Source organism: Pelophylax lessonae (genome assembly GCF_965119305.1).
Source record: "Pelophylax lessonae genome assembly, chromosome: 6".
NCBI lineage: Eukaryota > Metazoa > Chordata > Amphibia > Anura > Ranidae > Pelophylax > Pelophylax lessonae.
Window position 1 is genome coordinate 303,407,850 of NC_138773.1, and position 16,873 is coordinate 303,424,722.

At 45.4% G+C, this 16,873-nt stretch overlaps 1 protein-coding gene across 1 annotated transcript in view; it reads right to left on the bottom strand.

The window, feature by feature from the left end:
* Positions 1-1,122: 1,122 nt before the first annotated feature.
* SLC23A3 (solute carrier family 23 member 3) overlaps positions 1,123-16,873 on the bottom strand; it is a 68,820-nt gene continuing 53,069 nt past the window's right edge. Inside the window, exons 9-12 of the mRNA XM_082262108.1 lie at positions 13,269-13,374; positions 10,076-10,243; positions 7,714-7,809; positions 1,123-1,572 (exon numbers count right to left, since the gene is read on the bottom strand). Of these exons, the coding sequence (XP_082118234.1) occupies positions 1,268-1,572; positions 7,714-7,809; positions 10,076-10,243; positions 13,269-13,374 (675 nt within the window). The 3' untranslated portion in view covers positions 1,123-1,267. The remainder of the gene's footprint in view (positions 1,573-7,713; positions 7,810-10,075; positions 10,244-13,268; positions 13,375-16,873) is intronic.

The window sequence follows — 16,873 nt, forward strand, 5'->3', positions numbered from 1 at the left end:
GACCCACGCGAGCCACGGAAGGCGACGGGAGGCGTCCCCTCCCGCTCCTAGTAATGACAGCGGAGCGGCTTCTCAGCCGCATCGGTTGTCATTACAAGACAGCTGACCGCTGGCTATGGACACCGGTACCGGGGTGATGCCTCTAGCTGCAGGCATCACTCCGGTACAAGCACTTTCTGAAATATCTGTAATATCGGCCACCTTAGTGGCCGATTCCGATATATCGGGGAAAGTGCATATCGGCCCTCGATATATCGGCTTTGCCGAAAATCGGTCGATCCCTACTTTGCAGCCCCCTGAAGACTGGGGTAGCCCAAAAAGAACACTGAAAAAACAAGAACAAAGGGCACACCAGCCTTGTTCATTACCTAAAAACTCTTTTATTGAAGAAATAAAACAGATGTCTACTCACAAACAGCACATGGGATCAAGCTCATCAGAATCCACAGTGACTTGCACATACTGGTCCATTGCTCCCATCCCAACGTAGGGAAGACACTTAAAATGGCTGACGTGTTTCCAGAGTAGGTGCCCTCTTCTTCAGAGCCAGAGTTTTGGCTCTGAAGAAGAGGGTACCTACCCTCAAAACACATCAGCCATGTAAAGTATCTTCCCTACATTGGGATTAGGGCAGTGGACTAGGGTGTGACTAGGGTCACTGTGGATATTGATGAGCTGTTATTGAGTAGACATCTGTTTTATTTCTTCAATTTAGGAGTTTTTAAGGTATGTGCAATGCTGGGGCACCCTTTGTTCTTGTTTTTCCTGTGTTTAAAATTCATTGGTTAAAAAATAACTCTTAAGTCCAATTGAAGTTACCTGTCTTGTACTCCAGCACATTCTGATTTGTGACTGTATTTTTCTTAGAAATGTCTTCTATCAGTGAAAATGCAGCTCCATTCTCTCACAGTGCAGTGCTCTATGCTGATAGAGCTGAGTATCAGCCACACCCCTCATCACAAGTGTCCTCACACAGAGTTGTATTGTAGAGATAGAAAGGGGGTGTGCCTAACCGGTTACTGAGTGATCAGTACTGGGTCTAACCTTGGCACCCATTAGACTGCTCAGCTATATGTAGACAACTTTCAAAGATGCTATAGAGGTAATTTGAAGGTTGTTAGACATGCAGTCTGATAGACTTGGCATTATTGGGTAATCTTTGCAAATGTTCTTGGGTCAAACAATTTTCTTTGGCTTTTCATTCAACTCCAAAGACCAGTTTAATATCAGTACCATTTCCAATTACACAAGTTATAAATATAATCCATTATACAGATCCTCCAGCTCCAGGATCACAGTTTTCTGTGCTTGGTAGCAATGCCGGCTCACCATCAGTCACTGGTGCTCTTACTGGTAACAGTTTGTGATCCTCCCCCTCTGTTATTACCACCGTCTCTGATGGAGGGGGGCACAGTTGGGTAAATGGGTACACGGTGGGGAAGAACCGAGCCACAACTGCAGGAAGGCCGTAAGTGTGTGCCAGCTGCTCTTCCTGACTCCTGAGTGTGTTGTCACCGAAGGTAGATGGCCAGAGAGAGATGCTTTTATGTAGACCCCGTTCCTCCAGAGATCCTGTATGCAGAAAAGGTACAAAAAAAAAAATCAGAATAAAAGAAAAACACCCAGCAAAAGCACTTGGTAAATTGGTGACAGAAAGGTGAGCTAAGCAGGTTCAATAAAACGGAGACTGACTGAAAAAGTTTTATGTCCACTTGCCGACTGCCGCACGACTATTTACGGCGGCGGTCAGCCCCTCACAGGCAAAGCGACATAGGTCTACGTCGCTAGCCTGTGAGGCTCTAGGGAGCGAGGCGCGCTCCTGCTCGGTCACGGACCCCTCCGCGCGTGTGCCCGGTGGACCCGATGTCCGCCGGGCACTCGCGATCGTCCGTTACAGCAGGAGAAAGGCAGGCGGCTGATGTAAACAAAGCCGTCTGTCATTCTTCCCTGTGTAAGAATGGAGATCATACGGTTCTGCTATTTAGGACCGTTGATCTCTGTTCTTACACCAGTAGCCACATCCAATCACAGTAAGAAACAAGCCCCTAGGGACACACTTAACCCCCCCTCTCAAAAAAAGTTAACCCCTTCACTGCCAGTGTCATTTTTACAGTAACGGTGCATATGTATAGCACTGATTACTGTAGTAATGTCACTGGTAACCCCAAAAGTGTCAACAATGTCAGTCAAGGGTCCGATCTGTCCGCCGCAATGTCGCAGTCCCGCAAAAAAAAAAAAAAAATCGCAGATCGCCGCCATTACTTACTCGTTAAAAAAAAAAAACAACAAAAATGACAAAAATCTTTCCCTTAGTTAGTAAACGCAATAACTTTTGTGCAAACCAATCAAAATACGCTTTTTGCAATTTTTTTTACCAAACATATGTAGCATAAAACAAATTGGCCTAAAATCTTAAAAAATTTTGATTTTTACATTTTTTTGGGAATTTCATATAAAAAATTTGAAAAATATTGTTATTTTTGCAAAATTGACACTCTTTTTTTGTTTATAGCTCATGATCTAAAAATCGCAGAGGTGATCAAATACCACCAAAAGAAAGCTCTGTTTGTGGGAAAAAAAGGACGTCAAATTCCTTTAGGTACAGCGTCGCACGACCGCGCAATTGTCCATTAAAGTCACGCAGTGCCGAATCGCAAAATAGGCCATGGTCAGGAAGGGGGTAAAATCTTCCGGGGCTTAAGTGGTTAAGGAATATGTAAAAAAAAAAAAGGATCTATATAAACACTGGGGACCAGGTTAATTTACACCAGTTTGAAAGCTTTATCTGTGCTTATATGGGTTTTCTGACCATACTGATAGGCCCATATGTTACCATGCTTTACCTTGTAAAAACTATACAAAGAAAGATTTTTTTTTTTAGGCAAATCATTTTCTGGGGACCTATTGTAAAGTTTATTTCCTACAAGTAACAGCACTTCCTCTTGGAAGGATGAAAACATTAAAGCCCCATACACACGTACCGATTGTCGGCCGTAAATATTCGGCCGACGACCGATCGGCCGATTGTAGGCTTGTTAGTATGATGCTTCCGACAGCTGACAGCGCATTTTCGGCCGAACAGAAATCTGTCGTGCAGACTTTAAAATTGTTGTTGGCCGTCACCAGATTGTTCGCCAGTCAGTACAGAATTCGGCCGACAAACAGCAGATTAGCAAGACTGGGCATGCTCAGAAAAGAAAAAACACACGGAAAGTTAACCATCACATGACATCACTTCTGCAGTCGGCTGTTGTTGGCCGAAAAAAATTCATGTGCACTCTCAGACAAAAGACGGCCGATCGTTCAGCCGACATTCGGTACGTGTGTACGGGGGTTAAGACTCGATTCACACTAGCACGACTTGTCAGGCGACTTGACAGCCTGACAAGTCGCGGTCCCTCGCGGTCCATTGACTGCTACAGGACCCGTTCTAATAGGAGCGACACAAGTCGCTCCGACTTAGAAAAAGGGTCCTGTACTACTTCGGGTAGACAGGACTTCCATTATGTGAAGTCCATGCAAGTCGCTCCGAAGTCGTGGTGCATGGGAATGCACAAGTCGCCCCTGAAGTAGTACAGAGTCGTGCCGCCCCAGTGTGAACCGAGTCTAAGTCACTGCCTTGCAATTATTAGCAGCGCTCTCCACCTGTTGTGTACTTTCAGTTGGTTTTTGGCCTGCCTATCAAGTATATCAGATAGGCAAATCAATGGCCAACTAAACAACTAATTGTAAAGCCCCATACACACGATCGGATTATCGAACGATCTGTCGTCCGTTTTTTGTGGCATGCTAGTCTGATGTGGAAAGTGAAGAGGTTATTTTCATACGAATTTTCCCATACGACAGAATTCTACTTCAGAAGTGATGTCATGTGTTGGATTGCTTTGTATGTGTTCTTTCATCTCTGAGCATGCCTAGTCTTGCTCTTAAGATTTTTTTCCGTCGAAATCTGTACTAGTCAGACGAAAATCGGACGTTGTATTACGGACAACAAAAATTATATAGCCTGCACATCAGGATTTTGTCAGCCGAAAAGTCGGAGTTGGCTGTCGAAAGCACCATACTAACAATCCGAAAATCGGCAGATCGGTCGTCGGACGAATTTTCCCTACAGATTTTCTTATCATGTGTACGGGCCTTTAGGCAGTAGCTTCCCAATCAGTAAGAGCTTCTAAGAGTCCTATTGGTACCTCACAACAGGTGGAGCAGAGTCTGCCATTGGTTCAGTATAGTCGTAAGAAGGGGGGTTATCCAAATCTGCTTTATTCTGGGCCCCTCCTTGTCCCTCTAAGGAAGTAATGCCTCTGCCCCTTCTAGCAGATTTCCCTTAAATAGGGTGGGTGTAACGTAGGAGGTTGGTGGTGGGCAAACCAGACAAGCAGCATTGTGCAGAGGGGCAGTGAAATCCTTAGTTCCCCAGTGTGGACTTCCCATATAATGGGCTTTCCTGTACCTGATCTAATTGGAGTAGTTATCCTATGTTATGCCAACAAATATGGGTTTCTGGACTGTGTTAAGTATCTCGATTGTTGTAACGTGCCCCACTTTATTGCCATGATTTGGGAGTGTACTGTTTTAATGTAAAGTAAAGGAGACTTTGGCTTTTGGCTGGATGTGTCATTACCCAAGATGGATGTCTTTGGACCTTGAAGACAGCATGTGAAGTAGGTCTGTGAATGGATAGGCCACAGGCAGCTGATCAGGCAGTAACTGGTGTGGGTGAATGGGATCCTGAATAACAAGTTACAAGGGTAAACCTGGTCAGGTTGGGAGCTGGTGATGGTGGTGATGGTTAGTGGGAAGAGGTCTATTCTCCTGGTGGTGAGAAGAGGACCCCTCAATGAAACCAGTTGATGACCGATCTATAGCAGCTTTACGTGATATATATACGTGATCCTGCACTTCTGGGTATCATGCGGTAATGCACGCCACCGGCAGCTCGCTCCCACTGTGATTATGCACAGCAGGAGCAGATCAGCGGGTCTGTTTCTGCAAAGCAGAGACATGGGTCCATGCCTTCCCCTAGTAAAAGCACCTTCCACACAGTGAAAAAACACTTGCTAGGAACATAGTTAACCCCTTAATGTTAACCAATTCCTCGCCAGTGTCATTAGTACAGTAACAGTGCATATTTTTAGCACTGTATTAGTGTCACTGGTCCCCCCAAAAGTGTCAAAGGTGTCAGTTAGTGTCTAATTTGTCTGCCACAATATCGCATTCCCGCTAAAAGTCGCTGATTGATGCCATTACTAGTAAAAATAAATAAATAAATAAAAATTACATAAATATATCCAATAGTTTGTAGACACTATAACCAATCAATATACGCTTATTGGGATTTTTTTTACCAAAAATATGTAGCAAAATACATAGTGGTCTAAATTGATGAAGAAATTTGATTTTTTTACAATTTTTTTTTATTAGATGTGTTTTACAGCAGAAAGTGAAAAATTTTGTTTTTTCAAAAGTGTCGGTCTTTTTTGTTTCTAGTGCATATAGAGGTGATCAACTACCACCAAAAGAAAGCTGTATTTGTGGGGAAAAAAGGACACCTATGTGCACGCCAGTTATGTGCCCTGTTCACACCAATGTTGTCTTCATTTCAGTTTTTTTCAGATACAGAAAACTCCATACACTTTGCAGATTCAGCACATAGAGAACAATTGTTTTTTGGTGCCCTTGCAGAATGCGTGCAGAAAAACTGACGCCTCTACACTACACCCTAGGCCTCATTCACACCATGGTGCAGAGACACCAGTTTTTCTGCATGTGTTTTGCAAGGGCTCAAAGAAAACAATGGTTCTCTATGTGCCCTGTTCACACTACAAGGTGCTGATTTTTTTCTGTGCGGGAATCTGCAACATGTATGCAGTTTTCTGCACAGAGAAAAAACCGACATGAAATGAACATACAGGGCACATAACTAATGCGCATGAAAACTGGAGTCAGCATGCATAAAAACTCCCTGAAACGCACATAAAACCTGATGTGAAACTCATGTCTCTGCAAGTGAAATCAGCGCACTTTTCCCATACGTTTTCATGCACGCATGGTGTAAATGAGCCCTAAGACTACAAAATCAGCCAGGTTAGTTACCACCTAGCACAGCTTAAATTACCAGTAGCCCCTGTTTAAGACAAGGGTGCTACACATATTCCGCTTGTAACTCACATACACTATTTTACCAAAAGTATTGGGACGCCTTCCTTTACACGCACATGAACTTTAATGGCATCCCAGTCTTAGTCCGTAGGGTTCAATATTGAGTTGGCCCACCCTTTGCAGCTATAACAGCTTCAACTCTTCTGGGAAGGCTGTCCACAAGGTTTAGGAGTGTGTCTATGGGAATGTTTGACCATTCTTCCAAAAGCGCATTGGTGAGGTTAGGCACTGATGTTGGACGTGAAGGCCTGGCTCACAGTCTGCGATTAAATTCATCCCAAAGGCACTGAAGGACACTGATGGGCTCTGATAGATGGCACTGAGGGACACTGATTGACAACACTAATAGGCACTGATAGATGGCACTAGTGTGCACTGTTGGGACTGCACTGATAATCAGGACACCAATAATCAGTGCACATGTCCCTAACACAAGCCGGTTACCAGCTTTCTTCCCTCCTCACGCTCTAAGCGTGAAGAAAGAAAATCTGATAACCGACTTGTGTTTACATCCTGTAATTAGTTGACATTGACTGACAGCTGATCATGTGGTAAAGGACCGCTGTGATTGGCCCTTTACCCCAATCTGTGACCAGCGGAGTCCGAAGGATTCGCAATCATAGAGCGCACCGCCCGCACACTGCAGGGAATGCAAGGGCAGCGTGATCGTGGGAGGATGTCCATGTACGCCCTCCCGGCATTGGAAGCCCAAGCTGTAGCCTTCTTTGGGCTATAGCGCGGGCCGCAAGCGGTTAAGGTAGAATCATAAGGTTTATAGCCATGGGTTTTTTTTCTCAGAGAATAGGTGCAGGAACTCCCACCTTTTGAGTCACCTCTTGTCTCTGTCCCTTGCCACCTCTGAGCACCATTCCTTGGTTCCACCCATTACCACCCCTTTTACAGAATACAGAGACATGTATCATTTTATGTTGCTAAGTAATTTGTAGTGAATTTGTTAATAATAACAACAAGAAAAACAGTAAAAATAGATCTAGCAAAAATGGACCCCCAGTGACAATAGATCCACCCCAGCAACAACAGCCCCCCAGCAGCCAGCATTAATAGACTCTCCAGTAGCCAGAAACAATAGACCCCTTTGTCAACAGTAGACCCCCCCCCCAGCAACATAAGATGCACCCCCAGCAACAAGAGATCCCGCACCAGCAACAACAGACTTCCCCAGCAACAATACATGCCCCTGAAAAAATAGATCCCCTCCAGCAGCAATAGACCCACCAGAAGCCAGCAACAATAAACCTCTCCCTCAACAGTTAATCGCTCCTAGTAATGATTGATACCCCAGCAACAATAGATCCCCCACAAGCAACAGAAGATCTTCCCATCAATAATAGACCCTCCTCTGAAAAAAATAGATCCCCTCCAGCAGCAATAGACCCTCCAGCACACCCCAGCACCTCTTGCCATTACATACATTCAGATCGGGAGGTGCCGAAACTCCCGTTCCCCCCACATTCTCACTGAATAAAACCCCTGTGTATAGAACATACTATATAATTACTGTATATTTACTGTGGTGGGTTTATCTCTCACCTTCCACTGTATTATCCAGAATAAATGAGAATAATCCTCCTAGAAAAATGGGGGTGGTGAGAAGAGAGAGCAGGAGCATATCCACTGCAGGCCAGCCTGGATAGAGACACAGTGACAGATGATTAGAATAATTCCTGATTATAAGTGGAAGAATAGTAATTCACAATATAATTATAACACCAACATAATACAGAGTGCAGGGAACCATTCCTATCAGTCTCTGGCTTTGGTCAGGCTCATGTCCCTGCTACTGTGATACAAACCCTGGAGCCCATTCTGGGTAAATTAAAGCCAAAATAAACTTCTAAGTTTCATTCAGCCAAATAAATTCCAGGTGCATAAAAATAAAAAGATGCCCAAAGTCACATAGTTTGTTTTCTTTATAAAGCGACCAAACATGAGTAGCAAGCACTGCCCCCTGCTGGAGAGATGGACCCTTGCTCTCAGTAGCCTCTCTTCAGAGGTCGGAAACACCCCCTGATGAGTCCGAGCTTTAACTCTGCAATCAGCAAAACTCATGCTCTGTCCTGATTGGAAAGTGCTTGCTCCAAATCACACTGAGTGTGTTGGACCTCTGCAGGGAGACCACTGCTTCAACACAGAGGGCATGGATCTCTCTCAACATACACCTGGAATGTATTTAGTTGATTTATTCTGAAAGTTCAGTTGGACTTTAACTTACCAAAACTTATTATTTTGGGGGCTGTGGGAAGAACCTGGAGATCCTAGAGCAAAACCACACAAACAGGAGGCAAGTTTGAAGCAGATTATGGAATCAAATCTGAGCTGCAATGTGGAATTACCAACCACAGGGTTTAACACCGGCATAAGGAAAAGGACCTTTACATCTAGGCACCCATGTTTCACCAAACGACTGCATGTTGTGGTGCGCTGCATCTGCTAAATTGGTGCAGATCTAATTTTGTGGTACATTGGTGGCACATTCAAATGAATAGGCTGTCTGAAAGCCCACCTCCAGGAAGCTTAAAAATTATCCTTTGCAGTTGGGCTGTGGCTATGATGCAAGAGTAAATTGCTCATTTAAGTCTAAGGAATTTGTTAATCCCTTCGCGCCTAAGGGTAAAACAAATCTTAATGCCTAAAGGCCCGTACACACTATGTAAATCACTCCTGAACCCTGCGCTCTGTATGTAGCGCACCCCTAAACCCTGCACTCTGTATGTAAATCACTCCTGAACCCTGCACTATGTATGTAAATCACTCCTGAACCCTGCACTATGTATGTAAATCACTCCTGGACCCTGTACTCTGTACGTAGGGTACCCCTAAACCCTGCACTATGTATGTAAATCACTCCTGAACCCTGCACTTAGCGCACCCCTAAACCTTGCACTCTGTATGTAAATCACTCCTGAACCCTGCACTCTGTACGTATCGCACCCCTAAACCCTGCACTCTGTATGTAAATCACTCCTGAATCCTGCACTCTGTACGTATCGCACCCCTAAACCCTGCACCCTGTATGTAAATCACTCCTGAACCCTGCACTCGGTATGTAAATCGCTCTAGAACTCTACACTCTGTACGTAGCGCACCCCAGATACAACCTGCCTTTTGAGGGCAACCGTGCTGCTAATGCAGCCCACAATATAATTGCCTTTAGGGATTCAGAAGGAATTTTTCCTTGCTACAGAAATTCAGTCATGCTTTATAAGGGGTTTGTTGCCTTCCAATGGATCAGTTGAGGGTTTAGGGCTCTAAGGATTCAGGTTATTAATTCATTTTTGCTTTTTGGTTTGACTAGTTCAGCCTTTCTCAAACTTTTCAACACAGAGGAACCCTTGGAATAACTTACTAGTCTCAGGGAACCCCTGCTAAAAATGACTATATCTACAACTCATGATATTTTAGTGTAATGGTCAGTGGGAAGAATGCTCCTTATACTTGTAGCCATTGGGAAGAATGACCCCCTTACAGATAGCTAAAAAGATCAATGGTGTCAGTAGGAACGTATCTTGCAGGCAGAATTTGCTCAAGGAAGCCCTAGCAACCTCTGGAGGAATCCTGGTTGAGAAACCTTGGACTAGATGAACATGTGTCTTTTTTACAACCTGTTTTCTCATATTGGCAAAGCACGCCAAGACTTATAGAGCAACACTATGCTGCATACTTTGGTTGCAGGTTCCTACTAAAACTTGACCAAGATTAGTGCCCAAGGCAGAGGGGTTGTATAACCAGAATGACGAGAATGAATGCGAACTATGGGCAATTCCCATCTGTAGTTTTTGCTTGGATATGCAGTCTCAAAGATGTGATTTGTAGTGCCATGTATAAAAGGTATGCTAGTTGGGACTCGACATGATGTAATTAGTATTTTCTCTACTGCAGATATTTTTCTCACCTGTGTCCAGTTTGGTTGGCATTGCTTCCAGCCAGCGAGGCACCAGCAGTGCCATGAACATTGTAAAGCCGACATTGAACATGTTTCTTCCTGAGTCAATATCTGCATATTGAAAGAAGGAAACCCCTCCACCCACCGCCATGGAGAATGTCAGACACAGCGTGCCGCCTAAATGAAGAAGCAGAAGCAGAATTGGTTACTATAATCAAAAAGGCTACAAAAGCTGCAATTACCTGGACATCCTTTGAAGGACCCCAAACAAGCTAATGGAGTGTGAGCTTTGGGGCTCATTCAGACGAGCAGCTGGAATGCAGCTAAACTTCACATCTGGATAATAGCCTTCTTGATCCCCTTCAGTCTGGATTTTGGCCTCAACCCTCCACTGAAACTGCTCTCCTAAAACTAACAAACCATCTACTAACAGCCAAAACCAATGGACACTATTCTGTACTCCTACTTGTGACGGTGTTCACCGTCACTGGAATTTAGGGACAGATGGGTGATGGTTTGGATTGCTTCATATTTGTCAGCAAGGTCTCCATGTAGAAATATTGAGATTTGTTCCCATTTGCCATGAGGTCTCTGACCAGGAAGTACCACTCCTAATATGGTCATTCCAGGAAGTTCAATGAGGAGACTGACTGTCTAACAATGTTGCTTTTGTCGGAGGTGGCTTTCCATTCACCCATTGTCGGGTGTGCTAATGAACTCACCTGTTGTCTGCTAAGGGATGTATTGACACTCAGAGTAATGTGTATTTGGGGCTTGTTATGGAACCATTGTTCTGTGTCTGACTATTGTGTACATTGATTGTCCCCTGGGGGTTTCTGTCTCATTACACATAACAGTCCTTCTAATCAAGCTATCTGACCAATCCCTGCTGACTCATTTTCAAGTCCTCATTTGCATGGTTAAGGAGGACCTGAAGGAGAACGGCATGTACTGTGCAATTGACCAATGGGAAAGCGATTGTTGGGGGCAGGATGTTCCAAATTCTGTATAAAAGTGTGCTGTGTACTTCCAATAAATTGTCTTCCTGTTTGAACTTACATACAGCCTGCCTGGTGTTTGTTCTAATGGATTCCGAACGGCACATAGCTGTAGTTCGGATCCCGGAGCCTTGGTTGACCGAACCATCAGATGTTGCAATCTGCAAGCTGACTCACTAGAAACAGAGGGGTGTCGGGAGAGCGGAAGCAAGCGAGCAAGCATCTCGTCACACTACTCCTGGACCTTTCTGCTGCCCTTGATACGGTTGACCACCCCCTCCTCCTCAAAAAACTCCACGCCTTTGGTCTCCGTGACTGTACTCTTCATTGGTTCTCTTCCCTACTTATCCAACTGCACCTTTAGCGTTACTTACAATTCTACTTCCTCCTCTCCTCTTCCTTTCTCTGTCGGGGTCCCCCAAGGCTCTGTTCTTGGACCCCTCCTATTTTCAATCTACACCTCCTCTCTGGGTCAGCTGATAGCCTCCCACGGCTTCCAATACCATCTCTAGGCTGACGATACCCAAATCTATTTATCCACCCCTCAGCTCTCTCCCTCAGTCTCCTCGCATATCAGTAATTTACTATCCGATATATATCTGTCTGGATGTCACACCACTTCCTAAAACTCAATCTATCCAAAACCGAACTTATAAGTTTTCCTCCATCACGTGCCCCTTCCCCCGATCTCCCTATCAATATTGATGGCACAACTATCAGCCCATCCCCGCATGCCAAGGTCCTAGGTGTTGTCCTGGACTCTGAACTCTCCTTCAAGCCCCACATTCAATCACTGTCCAAATCTTGCCGCCTCAACCTCTGCAACATCTCCAAAATACGCCACCTTTCTAACCAATGACACAACAAAGCTCCTAGTTCACTCCCTGGTCATCTCGCGCGTCGACTACTGCAATTCCCTTCTCATTGGCTTACCACTACACAGGCTATCCCCCCTTCAATCCATCATGAACGCTGCTGCCAGACTCATCCACCTTACCAATCTCCTGGAGATCTCCTGTCTGGCTGTGTATATAGCATGTAGCAATGTATGGAGCAATTATTACTGATGCCGTTGGTCATGAAGCTACACCTGTGAAGGGAATGCGATAAGAGATCATACTGAACAGATTGTTCTTTCTTCCGGTAAGAGGCTCGCAGTGCCATCTGAGTGACTCTTTTGGCTTCTTGGTTCTCTTTTGATTGACCTTGTCTGCACAAATTTAATTTAACTCTGGTAAGAGGCTTTACAATTGGTGGTGGTCCCTTCTTCTATTTTTCGCTTCCTGATATTCGGTTTCACTGATCACTATTTCCATTTGGTGAGCTGCTGCACAATTATTAAGGGATTTCCCTTGGTGGTGGAACCTATGATTTGATCATTATTTGTACGGTATCACACTATGCAAGTTCTTTCTTCTTTTTTATGTTTACTACTAACACCATTCGTTGAGGACTCTGATCACTCCAATCTCCCAGATTTGTGAGTACACCTCGGCTCATGAATCTTGCTGATTTTTAGTGGCTATTTGGTAAGCGCATTTCCTAAAGAGACTGTGGAGTTGCTCACTGTTTCCAACGTCGTTCAATTTGATATTTGGGACACTCACTTGTTTGGACATTTATTTGTTTACCCATATCACGCAGCGCGACTTATTTTTCTATATGTTATTTTAGGGTGTGGTCGCACTTGAAGTCGCTGCTTTTTGATTGTTTTGTTCACCTTAGCGCAGTTATTTCTTCTTTATAATTTCTAATTGGACTGTAATATTTATGGGACTTTATTTCTTTGTCATTTTAGCGGGGCAGTTTTCTGTTTGTATATGGTTTTTAAGAATGCAGTCCCTGATTTGAACGTAACTCCAGCAGCGACTGCTAAATCCTTTAGCCGGTGATCCAGCATCATTTGTTGCTAGGATGCAGTCGTGAGGCTGTTGGGTGCTATGGTGCTGGCGACCAAGCTGCACATGTGGGTTCCAGTTTTTTTTTCTGCTCTCTGCAAAGCAGATCTCACTAGACAATTTTTGCCTTATGGGAAATGCTTATAAACTGTTCAGAGTAGTATTGTAAACCTTCCTTACAAAAAGCAGTTGACTTGATCCTGAAAAATTCAGAATTATCAGTTTTAACTCCCACTATAACTAATACTTTAGCAGGTTGTCAAATAGCAATTATCAGCGCAAGATGCATGAGAAAAATGTACCTACCATGGACAGCAAAAGGGATTGTCATCAGCACCTGGGACAGCCGGGGGGAGCAGCCCAAGAGAAGGAACAGCAAAGCACTCAACTGGACTGAGTGACGGGAACCCACCTGAAATGAAAAACATCTATCAACGTCACTTGCCTGTCACTGTGGCATGCAAACTTGCCCTGGTATACAGAAGGTAAAAAGACAAAGCTCAGCCATCATATACTGTATTCCAAAAACATTTGTGACTACTAGACTTGAAATAAGAAATGTAATGCATAGCAAGAACATTGTCTGCCCCTCCCTCTTCCCCCTACCTGTCATGCAGCATTGTGTCCACATCGCATACTTACCTGCCCAGCAGATCCAGCGTTGTCTTGCTGTGATGCTCTGCCCTGCTGTCAGAGGCCATGTCCCATTCTGCCATCTTTGGATGCCGGGTGCCTGCCAAATTCAGACACCTCAGTCTCCTGATGACATGCCGGATTCACGCACCTCCAGCTGCACAAATGGAGCCTGAAGCATGCTGGAATATGTGACGTGCATAGACGACGTCATTCTTGCCTAGGCAAGAATAGTGGCTGAAGGGCAAGGCTAACTTAAAAAATTTAAAGTTTGAAGTTAAAGTTCCCAGATAGCAAGCAATTGTGCTGCAAGTTTGAAAATGACTGGGGTGCCTAGGCAAAATGCCCAAAAATTCTATTCAAGCCGGTGTGTAGATCAGTGTTGCAAACCCCCCGGACTAAAATTTACTGGCAGAATGCCAAAATTTACGGACGGCACCAATTTTTTACTGGCACTGCAAAAATGTACATAAAATAGCCGTTTTCAGTGCTAAACCGTGCAAATGTGAATAATTAAGCTATAAACATGTAGATAGTGCTATTAGCAATGTGTTTAAGTTAAACAAAAGTCATAAACCATATTTCTCTATTTACATGTCCTTCCCTGCCCCCTGCCTTTAGCCCCCCACAGCACTGTCGTCCTCCGCCCCCTGCCTTTAGCCCCCCACAGCACAGTGTCCTTCTCTGCCACCTTCCTTTAGCCCCCCACAGCACTGTCGTCCTCCGCCTCCTGCCTGTAGCCCCCATAGCACAGTGTCCTTCTCTGCCTCCAAAATAATAACTCCCCCAAGATGATTAGACCCCAGAATGATGGGACCCCCAGCATGATAACTCCCCCAAGATCATGAGACCCCAGAATGATCAAAGCCCCATTATAATTACTCCCCCACCATCATAACTCCCCCAAAATGATAAAACCCCAGAATGATTACTCCCCCAGGATGATGGGACCCCCACGATGATGGGACCCCCACGATGATGGGACCCCCATGATAATGGGACCCCCACGATGATGGGACCCCCACGATGATGGGACCCCCAGGATGATGGGACCCCCAGGATGATGAGACCCCCCTCATGATATAATCCCCATATTGATGGGACCTCCAGGATGATATGACCCCCATAACAATTAGACCCCCAAAATAATAAGAACCCCAGGATGATTTGATCCCCAAACTGATGACTCCCCCATTACAATGACACCCCCGGATGATATGACCCCCATAATGATAACTCCACCCTAATAATGACTCCCCCATATTAATTACTCCCCCATAATGATCACTCCCCCATAATGACGAAACCTCCAGGATTTTAGGATCCCCCATAATGCTTAAACCCCCATTAACATAGCAGTGTGCGTCTCCACCCCCCCCCCCCCCCCCCGCTATGTAGTAGATGGGAGGGGGTTGCTCCTACCTTGCATGTTCTGCACTCTCATGTCGGTGATTTGCCCGATGAGCTCCTCTCTCTGGAACCGATCCCACTCGTGTCCCGCCATTGGAGGAGGGGGGACCGACCGGGAGGGGCGGCGGAGGGTTCTCCCAGAGGGCGGCGGAGAGCCCCGTCCTCTTCTTCTTCTCTAGCCGCAGTCAGCAAGACAGTGTCACTCACTGTCTTTTAAAAATGGCGCCAACCGTCGCCAGTTCTTTACTGCGCATGCGCCCGTCCAGCCGGAAATAGGCGAGCTTTTCCGAGCCAGACAGGCTTCGGAACGGCGCATGCGCAGTTGCGTGTCGGCCCGTTCTGCCATCTTTATTACGGGCGCCGCTGCCCGTAACGGGCATTTACGGGCAGCCCGAAAATGGGCTAAAATTCACGGGCTGCCCGTAAATCTACGGGCGGTTGGCAACACTGGTGTAGATGAAGGCTTCCTTTTAGTTACACTAAGTCACAGGATTTCATTGTGCACCATTTCAACCTTCTAGCTGCTGGCGTTCTAACGACCAATGGCATCATCTATTGATAAGGAGGATGTTAGTCGCCTGCATAGAATTCTTTTTTGATCCTGCCCTGCCCCTCTCTATCAGCAGTGGGGTCACATTAGCTGAGTGATGGAGAAACATTAGTATACTAGGCAGGGCCGGACTGGGAATAAAAACCAGCCCCATAGTATTAATATACTGGCCCAACAGCATAACGTCATTATTTTCTTGTTCATAAAAGGGAAAATTATGCATTTTAAAGCACATTTGAAAAGTGTATTGTATAGAGATAAGACAGATATGTTCTAGCAATATATGCTACAGGATAGCAACACAGGACAGGTGGTAAGAGGCTGCTTATTGGATGGAACAGGAGACATCTTAGGCTGTGCGCACATGGTACAGGAGATGTCAGAAGCTGTGCAGACATGGTACAGGAGATGTCAGGGGCTGTGCGTACATGGTACAGGAGAAGTCAGAGGTTGTGCGGACATGGTACAGGAGATGTCATAGGCTGTGCGGACATGGTACAGGAGAAGTCAGAGGCTGTGCGGACATGGTACAGGAGATGTCATAGGCTGTGCGGACATGGTACAGGAGATGTCATAGGCTGTGCGGACATGGTACAGGAGATGTCATAGGCTGTGCAGACATGGTACAGGAGATGTCATAGGCTGTGCGGACATGGTACAGGAGATGTCAGAGGCTGTGCGGACATGGTACAGGAGATGTCATCGGCTTTGCGGACATGGTACAGGAGATGTCATAGGCTGTGCAGACATGGTACAGGAGATGTCATAGGCTGTGCGGACATGGTACAGGAGATGTCATAGGCTGTGCAGACATGGTACAGGAGATGTCATAGGCTGTGCGGACATGGTACAGGAGATGTCAGAGGCTGTGCGGACATGGTACAGGAGACGTCTTAGGCTGTGCGGACATGGTACCGGAGACGTCTTAGGATGTGCGGACATGGTACAGGAGAAGTCAGAGGCTGTGCGGACATGGTACAGGAGATGTCAGAGGCTGTGCGAACATGGTACAGGAGACGTCTTAGGCTGTGCAGACATGGTACAGGAGATGTCTTAGGCTGTGCGGACATGATACAGGTGATGTCAGGGGCTGTGTGGACATGGTACAAGAGACGTCATAGGCTGTGTGCCGACATGGTACAGGAGATGTCAGAGGCTGTGCGGACATGGTACAGGAGATGTCGAATGGATGGAATATTCATGATCAATGGAAGGATTATTCATGATATAAAGGCTTTTCAAAAGGAATTGGTTTATTTACTGTCATGCTTTGCAAAACCACAAAACTGGTTGAATTGTTAGGTTCTCGTGTGTGTGT